The sequence below is a fragment of the Chiloscyllium plagiosum genome, chromosome 50 (genome assembly GCF_004010195.1).
Source record: "Chiloscyllium plagiosum isolate BGI_BamShark_2017 chromosome 50, ASM401019v2, whole genome shotgun sequence".
Lineage (NCBI taxonomy): Eukaryota > Metazoa > Chordata > Chondrichthyes > Orectolobiformes > Hemiscylliidae > Chiloscyllium > Chiloscyllium plagiosum.
The window spans coordinates 7,962,771-7,978,478 of NC_057759.1; the positions used below are offsets into that span (position 1 = coordinate 7,962,771).

General features: G+C 41.5%; 1 protein-coding gene across 4 annotated transcripts in view; it reads left to right on the forward strand.

Annotated features, from left to right (window-relative positions):
• LOC122544483 (probable E3 ubiquitin-protein ligase HERC1) overlaps positions 1-15,708 on the forward strand; it is a 248,390-nt gene that overhangs the window by 134,684 nt on the left and 97,998 nt on the right. For all 4 annotated transcript variants that reach the window (XM_043683720.1, XM_043683722.1, XM_043683723.1 and 1 more), the window contains exons 21-22: positions 10,520-10,640; positions 11,779-11,944. In XM_043683720.1, coding sequence (XP_043539655.1) covers positions 10,520-10,640; positions 11,779-11,944 — 287 coding nt within the window. The remainder of the gene's footprint in view (positions 1-10,519; positions 10,641-11,778; positions 11,945-15,708) is intronic.

Consider the following 15,708-nt stretch of genomic DNA (forward strand, 5'->3'; position numbering starts at 1 on the left):
ATGCTGTTTCATTTACTTGGCAATTCAACAACCAGAGGAAACTGTGTGTTGGGATTTTTGACAAGGTTAAGACAACTGGCGGAAGCCTGTGAATTTGGTTTAACCCTTAATTAGATGCTTAAGGACTGTCTGGTATGCCAGGATTAACGATGTAACCATACAAAACACCCGCTTTGCTGAGTCCAAGTGGATTTCAAACAGTTACTACACCTGACTTCATCAATGGAAAATGTGGCAAGTGGAGCATATGAGTTGCAAGATATTCCGATGGAAGCGGACATCCCTCGCCAGTCTGACTGAGCTTCAGGCATACCACTTGATTGCAGGTATTTGCACACTTCACTCAGGACGTAACCTGACCAGAGGGATTCTTGGTTGGCCCACAGCAAAACTCCAAAACAAAGCTGAGCCTTGGCCAAGCAGTTAATGTTTTCTTCAGGATTCTGACTGGTAAGCCATTGTAGTTGTTGTTGGTATGTGGACTCAAGAAAGCAAATAGGTGCTACCACACCTAAATCGAGTAAGAGAGCACACATAGAATAGTATCCAGGAGAATCCATACCTTGGAAAGCCCACCTACATCTGGTTTGAAACAGTAAAGTTGCTTAGCAACATCAAAATCAGAACCAATTATGATAAATATCTTGTTAAATAGTTATCTCGTTCTACTGGAGGCCAATACCAGTGCAGCTGTATCAGTGATCATGAAAACTGTTTTTAATAAAATTTGCTCTGGACTCCAGTCCCTAACTTTGTACAAAACCTCAGCTAGGCTGAGAACCTATACCAAGGAACCTTTGCATATCAACTGTTAAGTTACAACTGTTGTAAAGATACAACTTCGCTTCCGGTCTCTTATGAAAAGCAGCTAGTTAAGTTACCAGTGATTGTAGTAAAAGGCTTGGACCCAATCTTAATGAGGTGAAATTGGTTGTGAGAGATTTATTTAGATTGGCTCAACAACTTTCAAGTAGAAAATTGCTGCCTGATTGAAGCCCTAATTAAGTATCTGGAAGTCTTCCTGGAAGGTTTAAGGAATATAAAGGAATAAAGCGGTCTTTATGGACCTAGAGAGACCAGCTCACTGTAGAGGATGACATATGAGAGCAAAAGGGATTGTCCCAAACATAGGTTGCTTTTAAATACTGGCAGAGCTTTACCAGTGCCATCTAGGGGTCTCCAACATGAAGATTTTGACTAGAGGTTATGTCTGGTGGCCAGGCCCAGCCACAGATGTAATCGCATTGGTGGGGAAGTGTCAACAAGGTCAAAAGCGCTGACAGAAGTCCCTCCAAATTCGTGGGAATGGCTGGGTGAACCCTGGACTTAGTTGCACATTGATTATGCAGGCTCTTTCATGGGTTCTATGTTCTCAGTCATTGTAGGCAGCCTACTCAAACTGGTTGGACGTGCATAGGCTCCATTCGTCTCTCACTGGGCGATGTAAAAAGCTGCACATAGTTTGCTACACACAGAGGACCAGAAATGTTGGTCACAGATAAAGGGCCATGATTTTACCAGCAGAGAATTTGATTATTTCTTGGAGTTGAATGGAATTTAACATAGAAGGACAGCTCCATACCACCCATCATCAAATGGCCTGGCAAAAAGAGCAGTCCAGACTTCAAAGGTTTGGCTGAAAAAGCCACCTACAGCCTTGCTAGATAGATCATAGAATCACCCTACATGTCAGTATAGAGATTTAGTACTGGCAGATTTGCTAATAGGTAGAAGACTCTGTGTCAGGTTAAGTCTGATCTTTTCAGACCTGGTGGGAAGGTGAAACTGCATCAGGTGAAACTGCATCAGGTGAAACTGCATCAGGTGAAACTGCAATGTTGGACCCAAAACTCCGGCAATTGCGAGAAAGTGTTTGATAGAGGGGATGAAGTTTTGTGTAAGAATCATGGAAATAACATCACATGGTCAACTTGAGGTCAGGACTGATATATAAAGTTTGGGTTGGTGCAATGGTTCTGAATAAATATGTGACTACATGAAAGCTGTGGATTCTCAAACGATGAGGGAGCAAAATGTGTCCTGCTCTTTGGAATTATCAAAAATGCTGCCAGATCCTGTGGATATGCTCTCTTTGTGAAATGTTGTTGAGTCCTCAATCAGAGATAGAGAGGATGGAAGTAGTCACTTCAATGTCCTTGCCGCTGGAAGAAGAAAGTGAAATTCTACTGAGGCATTACTGGTGCAAGAGATGATCTAGCATGTGCTGCATGCTCTCTCTGTCAGTTGCTGAGTCAGAGGAGCCTAGCAGAAGTAGGTACTGCAGATGCTGGAGATTAGAGTCAAGATTAATGGTGCTGGAAAAGCACAGCAGGTCACTCAGCATCCGAGGAACAGGAAAATCGACGTTTCGGGCAAAAGCCATTCATTAGGAATTCCTGTCGATTTTCCTGCTCCTCGGATGCTGCCTGACCTGCTGTGCATTTCCCGCACCACTCTAATCTTGACTCAGAGGAACCTGACATGATGCTAAAACGCCTAAGAAAGCTATCCAAGAGATCTCAGTGAGTCCCTCTCTTGCCCTCCTTGAAGAAGCTCTCTTCCTCCCTCTACAAAGATCTCAGTGAGTCCCTCTCTCACTGCACCCCCCAGGTTGCCTTCCTATCCAAGAGATAGGACAAGCCTGTGTCCACAGACTCTAAGTCAGCTAGCTGGACCTCATGGAATAAGTTCCCGGATTGGGGCTATTAATTAGATCCAATCAGGCAGCTCTGGCTATCAAAAATGTTAAGTATTAGAGATACTGACATTTTGGTGGCTGACTCTTTATGATGTTCTAATATGGGTTTTATCTCATCTTCATAAAGTGGAACTTCTCAGTTGCATCTCAACAACATGTATTAACAATCTATAAATGATGGTAAGGCTACAAACAGCATGCTCTGCACTGCACAGATTCTAACTTTCTAGAGGAGTACAAACATACGACTACTGAGATTACAGTTACACCACTGCTTACCACAGAAGCTTGCCATAAAGCCTTACCTTGAAAGATGTGATGAAATTGTTCTTAACTGAGTCGATGTCTAAAGTAGGACCTGATTAAAGTAATTCCAGAAAGGCCAGTATCCCATCACCAAGTCATCCTTGACTATAGTACTGCCTCACACAGAGCCAACCATCAAAACATCAGTATCTCTAATACTTAACATTTTTGACAGGCAGAGCTGCCTGACTGGGGCTATTAATCAGATCCAATCAGGAACTTATTCCATGAGGATTGACTAGCTGACTTTGCTATAATTACTATATCCCTCCCTCTTGGTCTGTGGACAGTCTCTTGTCCTACCTCTTGGATACTTTATGCACCATTATAAAAACACACCATATTTCTAGTACTGGTGTACAGTGCAGTTCTCATGCTCTAAGCCCTCCTCGACGATAAAGCTTTGTTAATTTTACAAGGCTTTCTCCAAAATGCCTCAACACAGCAATATATGTGGTAGATCAAAGAGCCCATGGAGTTCAGTCTGGTTAGCTGACTATATAATTTGACAAGTTATTACATGAGTTACAATTGTCTTTGGAAAAGGAACAGACTAACTTCTTGAAAATTGATTTCACTGTTTTGGACCAGATCAGGTGCCCTCAAGAAGGTATACTAGACCCTAACCTTTTCTTATTTTTAAGGTAGATGTGAATTGCGTGTTCCAGATATGATACTGGTTAAACTTCTCACTGTTAAGTAAAACAAAATTTATTTAAACACTATAGTTAAAATACAAATTAAGAAAAAGAAATTTAGAATAGCTGACTTATTAGAAAACTTAACTGAATAGTAGATACAGTACGTGTTACTGACTAACTATTCCAATATAGTAACATCCCATAAATACATTCTTGGCAAAAAAAAGTAAATTCAGACACAGATTTTTACATGCAGTCCTCCAATTCAGGAGGAAACAACATCGAGAGATTTGTAAGAGAGTCGCAGCTATGAATCATTCACTGTAACTTCCAGCTCTTCTGTAAACCCAAACATTTTCTGACTGCTAAAGCTTAAAAGAAATACTAGTCTGTGGGAACTAGCCACTCCCCTTCAAGCTGCTTCCAACTTTTTAAAAATTGAAAAGCCTCCCAAGATGTTTATTTACGTCATTTTTCAGTCGGCAATTTGCCATCTCTGCCTTTACAAACTCTCTTAAAAAAAAACCCAGGACAAAATAAACTTTTTAAATTCACAGCATTGTCACACTGTCTGTCCCAAAATGTATTGAGGAGAGGCATAAAATGTGAAGTTAGTCATTTGTTTTACCCTCAACTGGGATAACATCAGCTGCACTTAGGGTTCAACCAAATACAATGTTAATTATTTGAATGATATGACATAAGTTGACAGGACAATTGATGCTAGCCACTTGAGACTTGTGTTCACCATTTAACAATGATCCCAGATAATGATGATAGCAATTTGCACTTTTAAAGCACCCTAAAGGGTAACAAAACATTCAAGTTGTTACCCAATTTGGAAGTATGGAACTAGTAGGAAGAAAGCACTAGGGTGAATCCTTTGGGGAGTACTGAAGTAGGCTAGCCAAAGTCTGTAATCACAATTGGACAGAAATTTCAAGAAACCAGAACTGAAGCATGAAGAGTGAAAGTTGAACTACAAGATTGAAGAAGATTACAATGTTCTAAGAATACCTCAGAACAAGATGGAGCAGATGTTGCTTGGTATACTTTGTTCCTTTAAAGTTGTGAAATTCTGCTAGATATTTGATCTCAGATACTTGCATAAATTTACACATGGTTCTGAATCGTTTCATTGCTTTAAGTTGTTCAGATGGATTCAGAGTCTTGGCTGTTAGTCTGGTCATGCAGAGCTCTCAAGTTCAGGATTGTAGCAATGTACCAATGTATTCGTCAGCCTTCCACGGTATTTGCATTTTCTGATGTAGAAGTCTATAACACAGTAGCATTTGTAACATTATCCCCTGTTGAAGAATTGGCTGATGAGAGAGTTCCTTGTTTTACTGGCAGTTTGAGAAGCTCAGTAACATACAGTTAATAAGAAAGCAGTGTAGGGTAATCCAAGATGTAAAAGCTGCTCCTTTTTGTTTTGAGGTATTTTAGGTGTTGGAGGTGATTTCCTCGAATTCCAGGAACAGCAATTACTGTTTTATATACTGTTGCATTGTTTTGGAGCTATGGGAGACAAAAGATCAAAGCAATGCCACTTTAAAAAGGAGGAAGACAGCCAAAGACAGTGACCACATGGTCAGAGAAAGAAACCTATACTGCTATTTGACAAGGCAGTGAATCTGCACAGTTACTCCCTTTGCTGTTTGAGTTCAAGTATCTCTGGACATCGGAGTGTGTCTAGGAAAAATGAAAAAACAGTGAAACTCACAGATGACCTTGGAAACATTTTGGGGAAGCTCACAGCTCAGGAACAGATAGGTGCATCGTTTTTTTTTAAGTGTAGCCTTGCTGTAAATCTTAAATAGTGAAATGTTTTGCTTGCGCATCCCATCAGATCACATGGATGGGTTGGAGCGGCAGTTAGAGACAGTAAGGAATTTACAGGAGCTGGGGGTGTGACGGATAGCAGTTGTAGGAAGGGAGAAAAGGATGCCGATACAGTCAGGTAGATGGGTAAAAGCCAGGAGGGGTAGGCAGGTAGTGCAAGAGTCCACTGTGGCTATTCCCATCAAAACAGCAATATGTTGTTTTGGAAAACGAAGGGGGTGATGGAGTCTCAGGAGAATGTAGCATGAGCACCCAAGTATCTGGTACCAAGAGTGTCTCTGTTGTAATGAGGGGTATGTTGGGTTCCAAGCAATCGATTGTGATAGGGGATTCTCTAGTCAGTGGTACAGACATTTCTGCGGCCGGCAGTGAAAAATCAGAATGGTGTGTTGCTTCCCTGGTGCCAGAATCAAGGATGTCTCTGACAGGGTGCAGAATGTTCTCAAAGGGGAGAGGAATCAGCAATCGGTCATTAGTTCCAATGTGTACAATGACATAGGAAGGGAAAAGGATGAATTTCGGAAGGGAGAATACAGAATGGAAGGAATTTAAAAAGGAGATCCTTGAGAGTAGTAATATCTGGATTGCACCTGGTGCTATGAGCTTGTGAGGGTAGGAATAGGAGGATGGGGCAGATGAAGAATGTGTGTTTGAGGAGCTGGTGCAGGGGAGAAGGGTTCACGTTTGTGCATAATTGTAATCTCTTCTGGGGTAGAAGTGACCTGTACAAGAAGTATGGATTGCACCTGAATTGGAAGGGTACTAATATACTGGCAGGGAGATTTGCTAGAGCTGCTTAGCAGGATTTAAATTAGTAAGGTAGAAGGGTGGGACCCAGGGAAATAGTGAGGAAAGAAATCAATCTGAGACTAGTATAATTGGGAAAATGAGTGAGTCAAAAGTCAGGGCAGGCAGGAACAAAGCAGAGAAGAAGGTAGGACTGTTAAATTCCTGAAGAAGGGCTTATGCCCGAAACGTCGATTTCCCCTACTCCTTTTTAGATTACTTACAGTGTGGAAACAGGCCCTTCGGCCCAACAAGTCCACACCGCCCCGCCGAAGCGCAACCCACCCATACCCCTACATTTACCCCTTACCTAACACTACGGGCAATTTAGTATGGCCAATTCACCTGACCTGCACATCTTTGGACTGTGGGAGGAAACCGGAGCACCCGGAGGAAACCCACGCAGACACGGGGAGAATGTGCAAACTCCACACAGTCAGTCGCCTGAGGCGGGAATTGAACCTGGGTCTCCGGCGCTGTGAGGCAGCAGTGCTAACCACTGTGCCACCGTGCCGCCCATCCTTGGATGTTGCGCTTTTCCAGCAACACATTTTTCAGCTCTGATAAATTAAACTGTATTTATTTTAGCGCAAGAGGCTGAACAGGGAAGGCAGATGAATTCAGGACATGGTTAGGACCATGGGGCTGGGACATCGTAGCAATTACAGAAACATGGCTCAGGGGTGAACAGGACTAGATTAGATTTTTTTTAGATTAGATTACAGTGTGGAAACAGGCCCTTCGGCCCAACAAGTCCACACCGACCCGCCGAAGCGAAACCCACCCATACCCCTACATTTACCCCTTACCTAACACTACGGGCAATTTAGCATGGCCAATTCACCTGACCCTGCACATCTTTGGACTGTGGGAGGAAACCGGAGCACCCGGAGGAAACCCACGCAGACACGGGGAGAACGTGCAAACTCCACACAGTCAGTCGCCTGAGGCGGGAATTGAACCCGGGTCTCAAGCGCTGTGAGGCAGCAGTGCTAACCACTGTGCCACCGTGCCGCCCTACTAGCAGCTTAATGTTCCAGGATACAAATGCTATAGGAAGGATAGAAATGGAGGCAAGAGAGGAGGGGGAGTAGCGTTTTTGATAAGGGATAACATTACGGCTGTACTTAGGGAGGATATTCCTGGGAATACATTCAGGGAAGTTACTTAAGTAGAACTGAGAAATAAAAAAAGGATGATCACCTTATTGGGATTGTATATAGACCCCCTAATGGACAGGGGGAAATTGAGAAACAAATTTGTAAGGAAATCTCAGTCATCTGTAAGAGTAATAGGTTGGTTATGGGCGGGGATTTTAACTTTCCAAACATAGACTAGGACTACCATAGTGTTAAGGGTTTAGATGGAGAGGAATTTAAGTGTGTACAAGAAACTTTTTGGATTCAGCATGTGGATGTATCTACTAGAGAAGCTGCAAAACCTGACCTACTCTTGGGATATAAGGCAGGGCAGGTGACTGAGGTGTCAGTATGGGAGCACTTGGAGGCCAGTGACCATAATTCTACTGGTTTTAAAATAGTGATGGAAAAAGATAGACCAGATCTAAAAGTTGAAGTCCTAAGCTGGAGGAAGGTCACTTTTGACGATATTAGACAATAACTTTCAAAAATTGATTGGTGCAGATGTTCGCAGGTAAAGGGACAGATGGAAAATGGGAAGCCTTCAAAAGTGAGATAATGAGAGCCCTGAGACAGTATATTCCTGTTCAGCTGAAAGGCAAGGCTGGTTGGTGTAGGGAATGCTGGATGATTCGAGAAATTGAAGTTTTGGTTAAGAAAAAGAAGGAAGCATATGTCAGGTATAGACAGCAGAGGTTGAGTCAATCTGTAGAAGAGTATAAAGACAGTAGGAGTATCCATAAGAGGGAAATCCGGAGGGCAAAAAGGGGACATGAGATAGCTTTGGCAAATAGGGTTAAGGAGAATCTGAAAGGATTTTATAAATATATTAAGGTGAAAAGGGTAACTAAGGAGAGAACAGGGCCCCTGAAAGACCAGCAAAGCAACCACAGGAGATGAGAGACATACTAAACAAGTATTTTGCATCAGTGTTTACTCTGGAGAAGGACATGGAAGATATCAGGGGAAATGCAAAGTAATAGGGTAGGGGAATGAATCTGGGTGGGTTACTCTTCAGGCGGTCAGTGTGGACTTGTTGGGCCATATTCTGTTTCCACACTGTAGGGATTACATGATTCTATGATATAGAATGTGGGAAATGGATGATATCTTGGAAAAATGTCCATATTACAGAGATGGTGGTGATGGATGTCTTGAAATGCATAAAGATGGTTGGATACCCAAGACTTGATCAAGTGTGCCCTGGAACTCTCTGGTGGCTGGGGGTGATTGCTCGGACCCTTGCTGGGATATTTGTATCATCGATAGTCTTGGTTGAGGTGTCGGAAGACTGGAGGTTGGCTGGCATGGTGCTGTTACTTAAGAAGGGTGGTAAGGAAAAATTAAGGAACTACAGACCGGTGAGCCTGACATCGGTGGTGGGGAAGTTGTTGGAGAGAATCCTGAGGGACAGGATTTACATGCATTTGGAAAGGCCAGGACTGATTAGGGATAGTCAGCATGGCTTTGTGCGTGGGAAATCATGTTTCACAAACTTGATGGAGTTTTTTGAAGAAGTAACAAAGAGGATTGATAAGGGCACAGCAGTGAACGTGACCTATGTGGACTTCAGTCAGGCATTCGACAAGGCTTCTCATGGTAGACTGGTTAGCAAGGTTTGATCTCATGGGATAGATGGAGAATTAGCCATTTGATACAGCACTGGATTGAAGATAAAAGGCAGAGGGTAGTAGTGGAAGGTTGCTTTTCAGATTGGAGGCCTGTGACCAGTCGTGTGCCACTGGGATCGGTGCTGAGTTCGCTGCTTTTCGTCATTTATATAAATGATTTGGATATGAACATAGGAGGTATAGTTAGTAAGTTTGCAGATGACACCAAAATTGGAGGTGTAGCGGACAGCGAAGAAGGTTACCTCAGATTATAATGGGATCTTGATCAGATGGGCCAAGGGGCTGAGGAGTGGCAGATGGAGTTCAAATTGGATAAATGTGAAGTACTGCATTTTGGAAAGACAAATCATGACAGGGTTTATACACTTGATGGTAAGGGACTGTTGCTGAACAAAGAGACCTTGGAATGCAGGTTCATTGTTCCTTAAAAGTGGAGTTACATATAGATAGGATAGTGAAGATGATGTTTGGTATGCTTTCCTATATTGAACAGAGCATTAAGTATAGAAGTCGGGAGGTCATGTTGTGGCTGTACAGGACATTGGTTAGGCCATTTTTGGAATATGGAATGCAATTCTATGATCCCTGCTATAGAAAGGATGTTGTGAAACTTGAAAAGGTTCAGAAAGATTTACAGGGTTGGAGGATTTGAGCTATAGGGAGAGAGTGGGGCTGTTTTCCCTGGAGCGTCGGACGCTGAGGGGTGACCTTATAGAGGTTTATAAAATAATGAGGGTCATGGATAGGTAAATAGCCAAGGTCTTTCCCTGGGATGGGGGAGTCCAGAACAAGAGGGCATAGGTTTAGGGTGAGAGGGGAAAAATGTAAAAGTGACCTAAGTGGCAACCTTTTTCATGCAGAGGGTGGTGCATGTATGAAATGAGCTGCCAGAGGAACTACAACATTTAAAATACATCTGGATGGGTATATGAAGAGGAAGGGATTAGAGAATATGAGCCACATGCTGGCAAATGGGACTAGATTAGATGTGGATATCTGGCTGACATAGATGAGTTGGCCTGAACGGTCTGTTTCCGTGCTGTGTGTCTCTATGATTCTGGAGAACAAAGTTAGAAGAGGCTTATTGATGTTTTGTTTCAACTGACTGAGTGAGATGTTCCTGCTCCAAATCAGATAGCAGCCTTCTCAATGCTGAGGTCAGATTTGGTTGAAGAAGTTTGGGTTGCAACAGAAGACTGTTGGAATGTTTTTTTGTAAAAGTCATGAACCTTCTCACAATTTATTTGTCACATGTTGCCAATTGAAAAAGAACAACCTTAGTTACCCGAATGTCAATTATCCGAAGTTCAGATTATCTGAACAAGATCTCAAGCTCCCGTAAAAACATTGTCTGATATCCAAACAATTGGTTATCCAAACAGCATACTCCCCACTGGTCTCATTCGGATGATCAAGGTTGCTCTGTATTCCATTCATCAACATTTTCAAACCTGATGTTTTTCTAATATCTTTTAGGTATCAGCCAAGTAAAACACTTGCAGAAATATATCGTTGTGTTTACAAAGTTCGTAACAAACTGCTAGCATGCAAAAACCTGGAACTTATCCAGACCCAGTCACTTTCCAGTGAAAGGAGAGTAAGTTCTTGAAATAACTTTTTAAAAATATAAATAATTTAAATGTAACTGAGTTAGACCATTCAAATATTCTTGACAATGTTACATGAGTAAAATGCAATAATGTTCTGTAAAGCATGGATTATTGCTTTTGCTGGAACTCATACTGCTGTCTGTCCTTATGGACAAATGTATTTGCAACAAGGCCTGTCAGACAGCTCTCCCAATTTTAATGAGTACCCAGATTTTAGTAAATTTGACTTTGCAAGATCAAGGGCTGGGATTGCTGTCGAAACTCGTGGTGGCATCTGTGGAGAGAAAGCGGAGTTAACATTTTGAGTCTGGTGACCTTTCTCGAGGACATAGTTTTTGTTTCAGATTTCCAGCATTTTCACTTCTTTGTTTTATTTTTGTATGGCTGTTGTTCTCATTGCTGAGGTTAATACCAGGTGGTTCATCTGGGTTCAGATGAACCACCTGGTATTAACCTCAGCAATGAGAACAACAGCCATACAAAAATAAAACAAAGAAGTGAAAATGCTGGAAATCTGAAACAAAAACTATGTCCTCGAGAAAGGTCACCAGACTCAAAATGTTAACTCCGCTTTCTCTCCACAGATGCCACCACGAGTTTCGACAGCAATCCCAGCCCTTGATCTTGCAAAGTCAAATTTACTAAAATCTGGGTACTCATTAAAATTGGGAGAGCTGTCTGACAGGCCTTGTTGCAAATACATTTGTCCATAAGGACAGACAGCAGTATGAGTTCCAGCAAAAGCAATAATCCATGCTTTACAGAACATTATTGCATTTTACTCATGTAACATTGTGTTCTTCATGCTTGAAAAATGTGTTTTGAAGATGAAAAGCCAAGGATGTAACAAATCCCTCTGTGTTGTGTGTAGTCTTTAAATGAAAAATGATCCATTACGTATATTTTTTGTTTGATTCCATCAGTCTCTGCCTGTTCAAGTTGTTAGTCTTGAGGAATAACTGTTCATCAATTTCAGTTTTGAATCTTTTTTTTTAGCCAGCCCACAAAATGGGTATAGTAATCTTTTCTAAAGGAAAGATAAAGTATTGATTTCTCAAATAAATAATGCAAAATACCACAACATTTTAAAAAAAAAGTTTTACTTTACCTTCCCTTTTTCACAAGTTGTCAGAAAATCAAGACACGACAGATGTTGATCTTCAAGAGCTTTCTTTCACTCGTACCATTGATGAAGAAGCTGAAATGGAAGAGCAGGCATATCGAGACCGTGAAGATGAGCATCTGGAACAAGAGGAGGAAGAAAGGGAGCAAGAAGTCATGACTGCTGGAAGTAAGTAAATATACCTAGAACTAACTTGTTTGAATGGCATTTGGGTACAACTCAAATTGTTTGTCTTGTAGTCCTAGCAAATAATATGGTAGTTACCCATTGTTTCATTCATATTGTATGATGGCCATGATTGGAGTATTGCTTGCGGTTCTGGTCGCCACATTATAAGGAGGATGTGGAGTCTTTGGAGAGAATGCAAAAGAGGTTTACCAGAATGTTGCCTGGATTGGAGTGTATTTGCTATAAGGAGAGGTTGGACAAACTTGGAGCATCAGAGGTTGAAGGGATGACCTGACTGAAGTATATAAAGTTGTGAGACATAGATAGGTAGATAGTCAGTCTTTTCCCCAGGGTGGAAATGTCAAATACTAGGAGGCATGGGTTTAAGGTGAGAGGAGATATGTTTAAGGGAAATGTGCGGGGAAGGTTTTTTTTCACAGAGGGTGGTGGGTGCCTGGAACATACAGCTGGGGACATGGTAGAAGCAGAAATGATAGCAATGTCTCATAGGCATTTAGATAGATGCATGAAAAGGCAGGGAATCAAGGGATATGGACAATGTGCTGGCAGATAAAATTAGTTTAGAATGGCATCATGGTTAGCCATGGTCTGTTTCTGTGTTGTACTGTCCTGGAAAATTAATAATTTACAAAACTCAAACTAAATTATCTGTCCAAATCTACCAGCTGCTGTTAGCAATGGTCATCTCCAAAAAGCAGCAACAAACCTGGAGGTGACGATTAACCAACTTTTTGGATTTAGTTGAAGATTGTTTTGGTAGTTGTATAGCTAAATTAACCAGATCAACATTAAAGATAGCTGTAATATTATTCTTTTGGTGTAAACTGTTGTTGGTCCTAATTAGTGCAAATGATTTTCACCGATGGTGGTTGTACTATTGATGCAACAATTCCAAACAACACTGCTAAAGTTTGCCTTGCATTCTTGAAATAGTATGTCTTTTATACCTTGTGGACTTAACTGTTTCCTCAGCCTTTTGCTAGATTCCTATGTGTTATTTTCTTTTTGAGGGTTGTATCAAAGTGTGCCAATTTCTCAAGCAGATAAGCTGTTAATACTGTGAAATAGCCAGAAAATCTTGTGGATGCTGCTTTTAGTCAGATGGGAAAAAAAATACCATAAAGGGATTTAGCCTTTTATGATTTTCTTCAGTTTGAAAATTGGACTTTCAGTCAGACATTCAGAATATCTCTATTTGAAGAATTTAAAATAATCCATCATTTTATTTTTTAACCATTTCTATTGGTGTAGTTGAAGAGATTTATGTCCATATTTTTGCAAGGTGAGTTTTTTGGCTGCTAAATGTTAACACTATTTCAGGATGTTGCATTATTAGTTTGCATATTGTATAACATGCTGTTTGCTTTAGGAAAAGAATGAATATTAAATCTAAAGCAGTGCATCCTGCATTGGAACAACTGTTCGAGTAGAGGAGTTGCTAGGATTTGGAATGCGTTGGTTTGGAGTGTGGTGGAAGTGGATTCCATAAGAGGATTCAAAAGACAGCTGGATATGTATTTGAAAGTGATAAATTTTGAGGATGATGGAGATAAGGCTGGAGAATGAGACTAGCTGGGTAGCTTTCTCAGGAACTGGTACAGACACAATGAATCTGATGGCCTTCTTGTGAGCGGCACGGTGGCACAGTGGTTAGCACTGCTGCCTCACAGCGCCAGAGACCCGGGTTCAATTCCCACCTCAGGCGACTGACTGTGTGGAGTTTGCATGTTCTCCGTGTGTCTGCGTGGGTTTCCTCCGGGTGCTCCGGTTTCCTCCCACAGTCCAAAGATGTGCAGGTAAGATGAATTGGCCATGCTAAATTGCTCGTAGTGTTAGGTAAGGGGTAAATGTAGGGGTATGGGTGGGTTGCGCTTCGGGTCGGTGTGGACTTGTTGGGCCGAAGGGCCTGTTTCCACACTGTAATGTAATCTAATGTAAAAAGAAAATCTAATCTAATCTCTCTGTACTGTAAAATGTATGATTCTGAAACATTATAGACTTTCCTTCCTTGAGATTTATTATCTCAATACAAAAAAGGTATATCAAAAGTAACAGCAAGAGAATTCGGTGGAGAAACTCTGCAGCATTTGTAGAGAGAAAGTAGCGTTAACATTTCAAATCCAGTGACTATTTTTCAGAACTGTTGTTAGCAATGTAATGTCAGTAATGACGTTTGAATAGTAAGGTGTTTCTGCATTTGGTCCTGCCCTTCATAACAAAGGTACTTTGCTCTTTTCGTTTAAGCCTGAAGTTAAACATGGGATATTAGAGATTGTGTGATTTTCTCACATGGGTCAGCAAAATCTATTTCACATTTTCCATGCTCAAAATAGTCAAAAGAATTCTCAGTACTGTACTTGAAATTTCAATGCAATTCAACTCCCTGCAGTTTTTTTTTAAAAGAAGTGTCATCTTATGGTTCCAAAATGAAATAATGTTGCTCTAAACTAAAGATCAAAATAACTTGTGATAACTTTTAGCTGACAGCAAATGTTTGCATTCTCAAGTAAATATGTTAAAAGATAGTTGAGCCTGTGGTCTGAAAAGGAAGCTATATTCACAGGGAGTACATGTTCACAGGGAGCATCAGGGCTATATTGTTGTAACCAAGTCTCTGAACATCCTTCTGTAGTTATTTTATTGTGAGCAAGAGATTATGCAATCTTATCAACATTTTTACTCACTAGCTGCCAGTGCTTTTTAAAAATTTAGGTCTTTTGTTCAACCAAACTATATTTTGACATTCCACTTCTTGAAAATTAGCCCTTGTTGAGCATTGTTTTCCACCTTGAAAGAATCTCTTCTATTTTCTAAGCGGCTTGCATTGCTGGTGTTTTGCATATTCATTTTCAGGAATATTTTGATGCCTGTGATGCAGTGCTCCATCTCCCTTGAGTGCAGGTAGAAGATACCCGATATCTCAATAAATAATGATTTGGAGATGCCGGTGTTGGACTGGGGTGTACAAAGTTAAAAATCACACAGCACCAGGTTATAGTCCAACAGGTTTAATTGGAAGCACACTAGCTTTCGGAGCGTCGCTTCTTTGACAGGTGGTTGTGGAGGACACAATTGTAAGGCACAGAATTTATACCAAAACTAACTCTGCAGGGGCATGGGAACCCAGACTGTAGCTTTAGGGTGCAGGACCTGGAATGTAGGGAGGTTAGGAACATGCATCAATTTTCAAAGGAGGGTGCCTGTAAACAGGAAAGTGGTTTGAAGTGTGTATACTTCAATGCAAGAAGTATACGAAATAAGGTAGGTGAACTTGCAGCGTGGGTTGGTACCTGGGACTTCGATGTTGTGGCTATTACGGAGACATGGCTAGAACAGGGACAGGATTGGCTGGTGCAGGTTCCAGGATTTAAATGTTTGAGTGGGGAGGGGGGGGGGGGTAAAAGAGGGGGAGGTGTGGCATTGCTTGTCAAAGATAGTATTACAGCGGTGGAAAGGACGATGGATGAGGACTTGCCATCCGAGGTAGTTTGGGCTGAGGTTAGGAATAGGAAAGGAGAAGTCACCGTGCTGGGAATTTTCTATTGGTCTCCGAATAATCCCAGAGGAAAGGATAGCAAACATGGCTCTCGATAGGAGTGAGACAGGCTGGGTAGTTGTCATGGGGGACCTCACCTATCCAAATATTGACTTGGATCATTACAGTACGAGTAATATAGATGGGTCAGTTTTTGTCCAGTGCGTGCAGGAGGGATTCCTGACACAGTATGTAGACAGGCCTACAA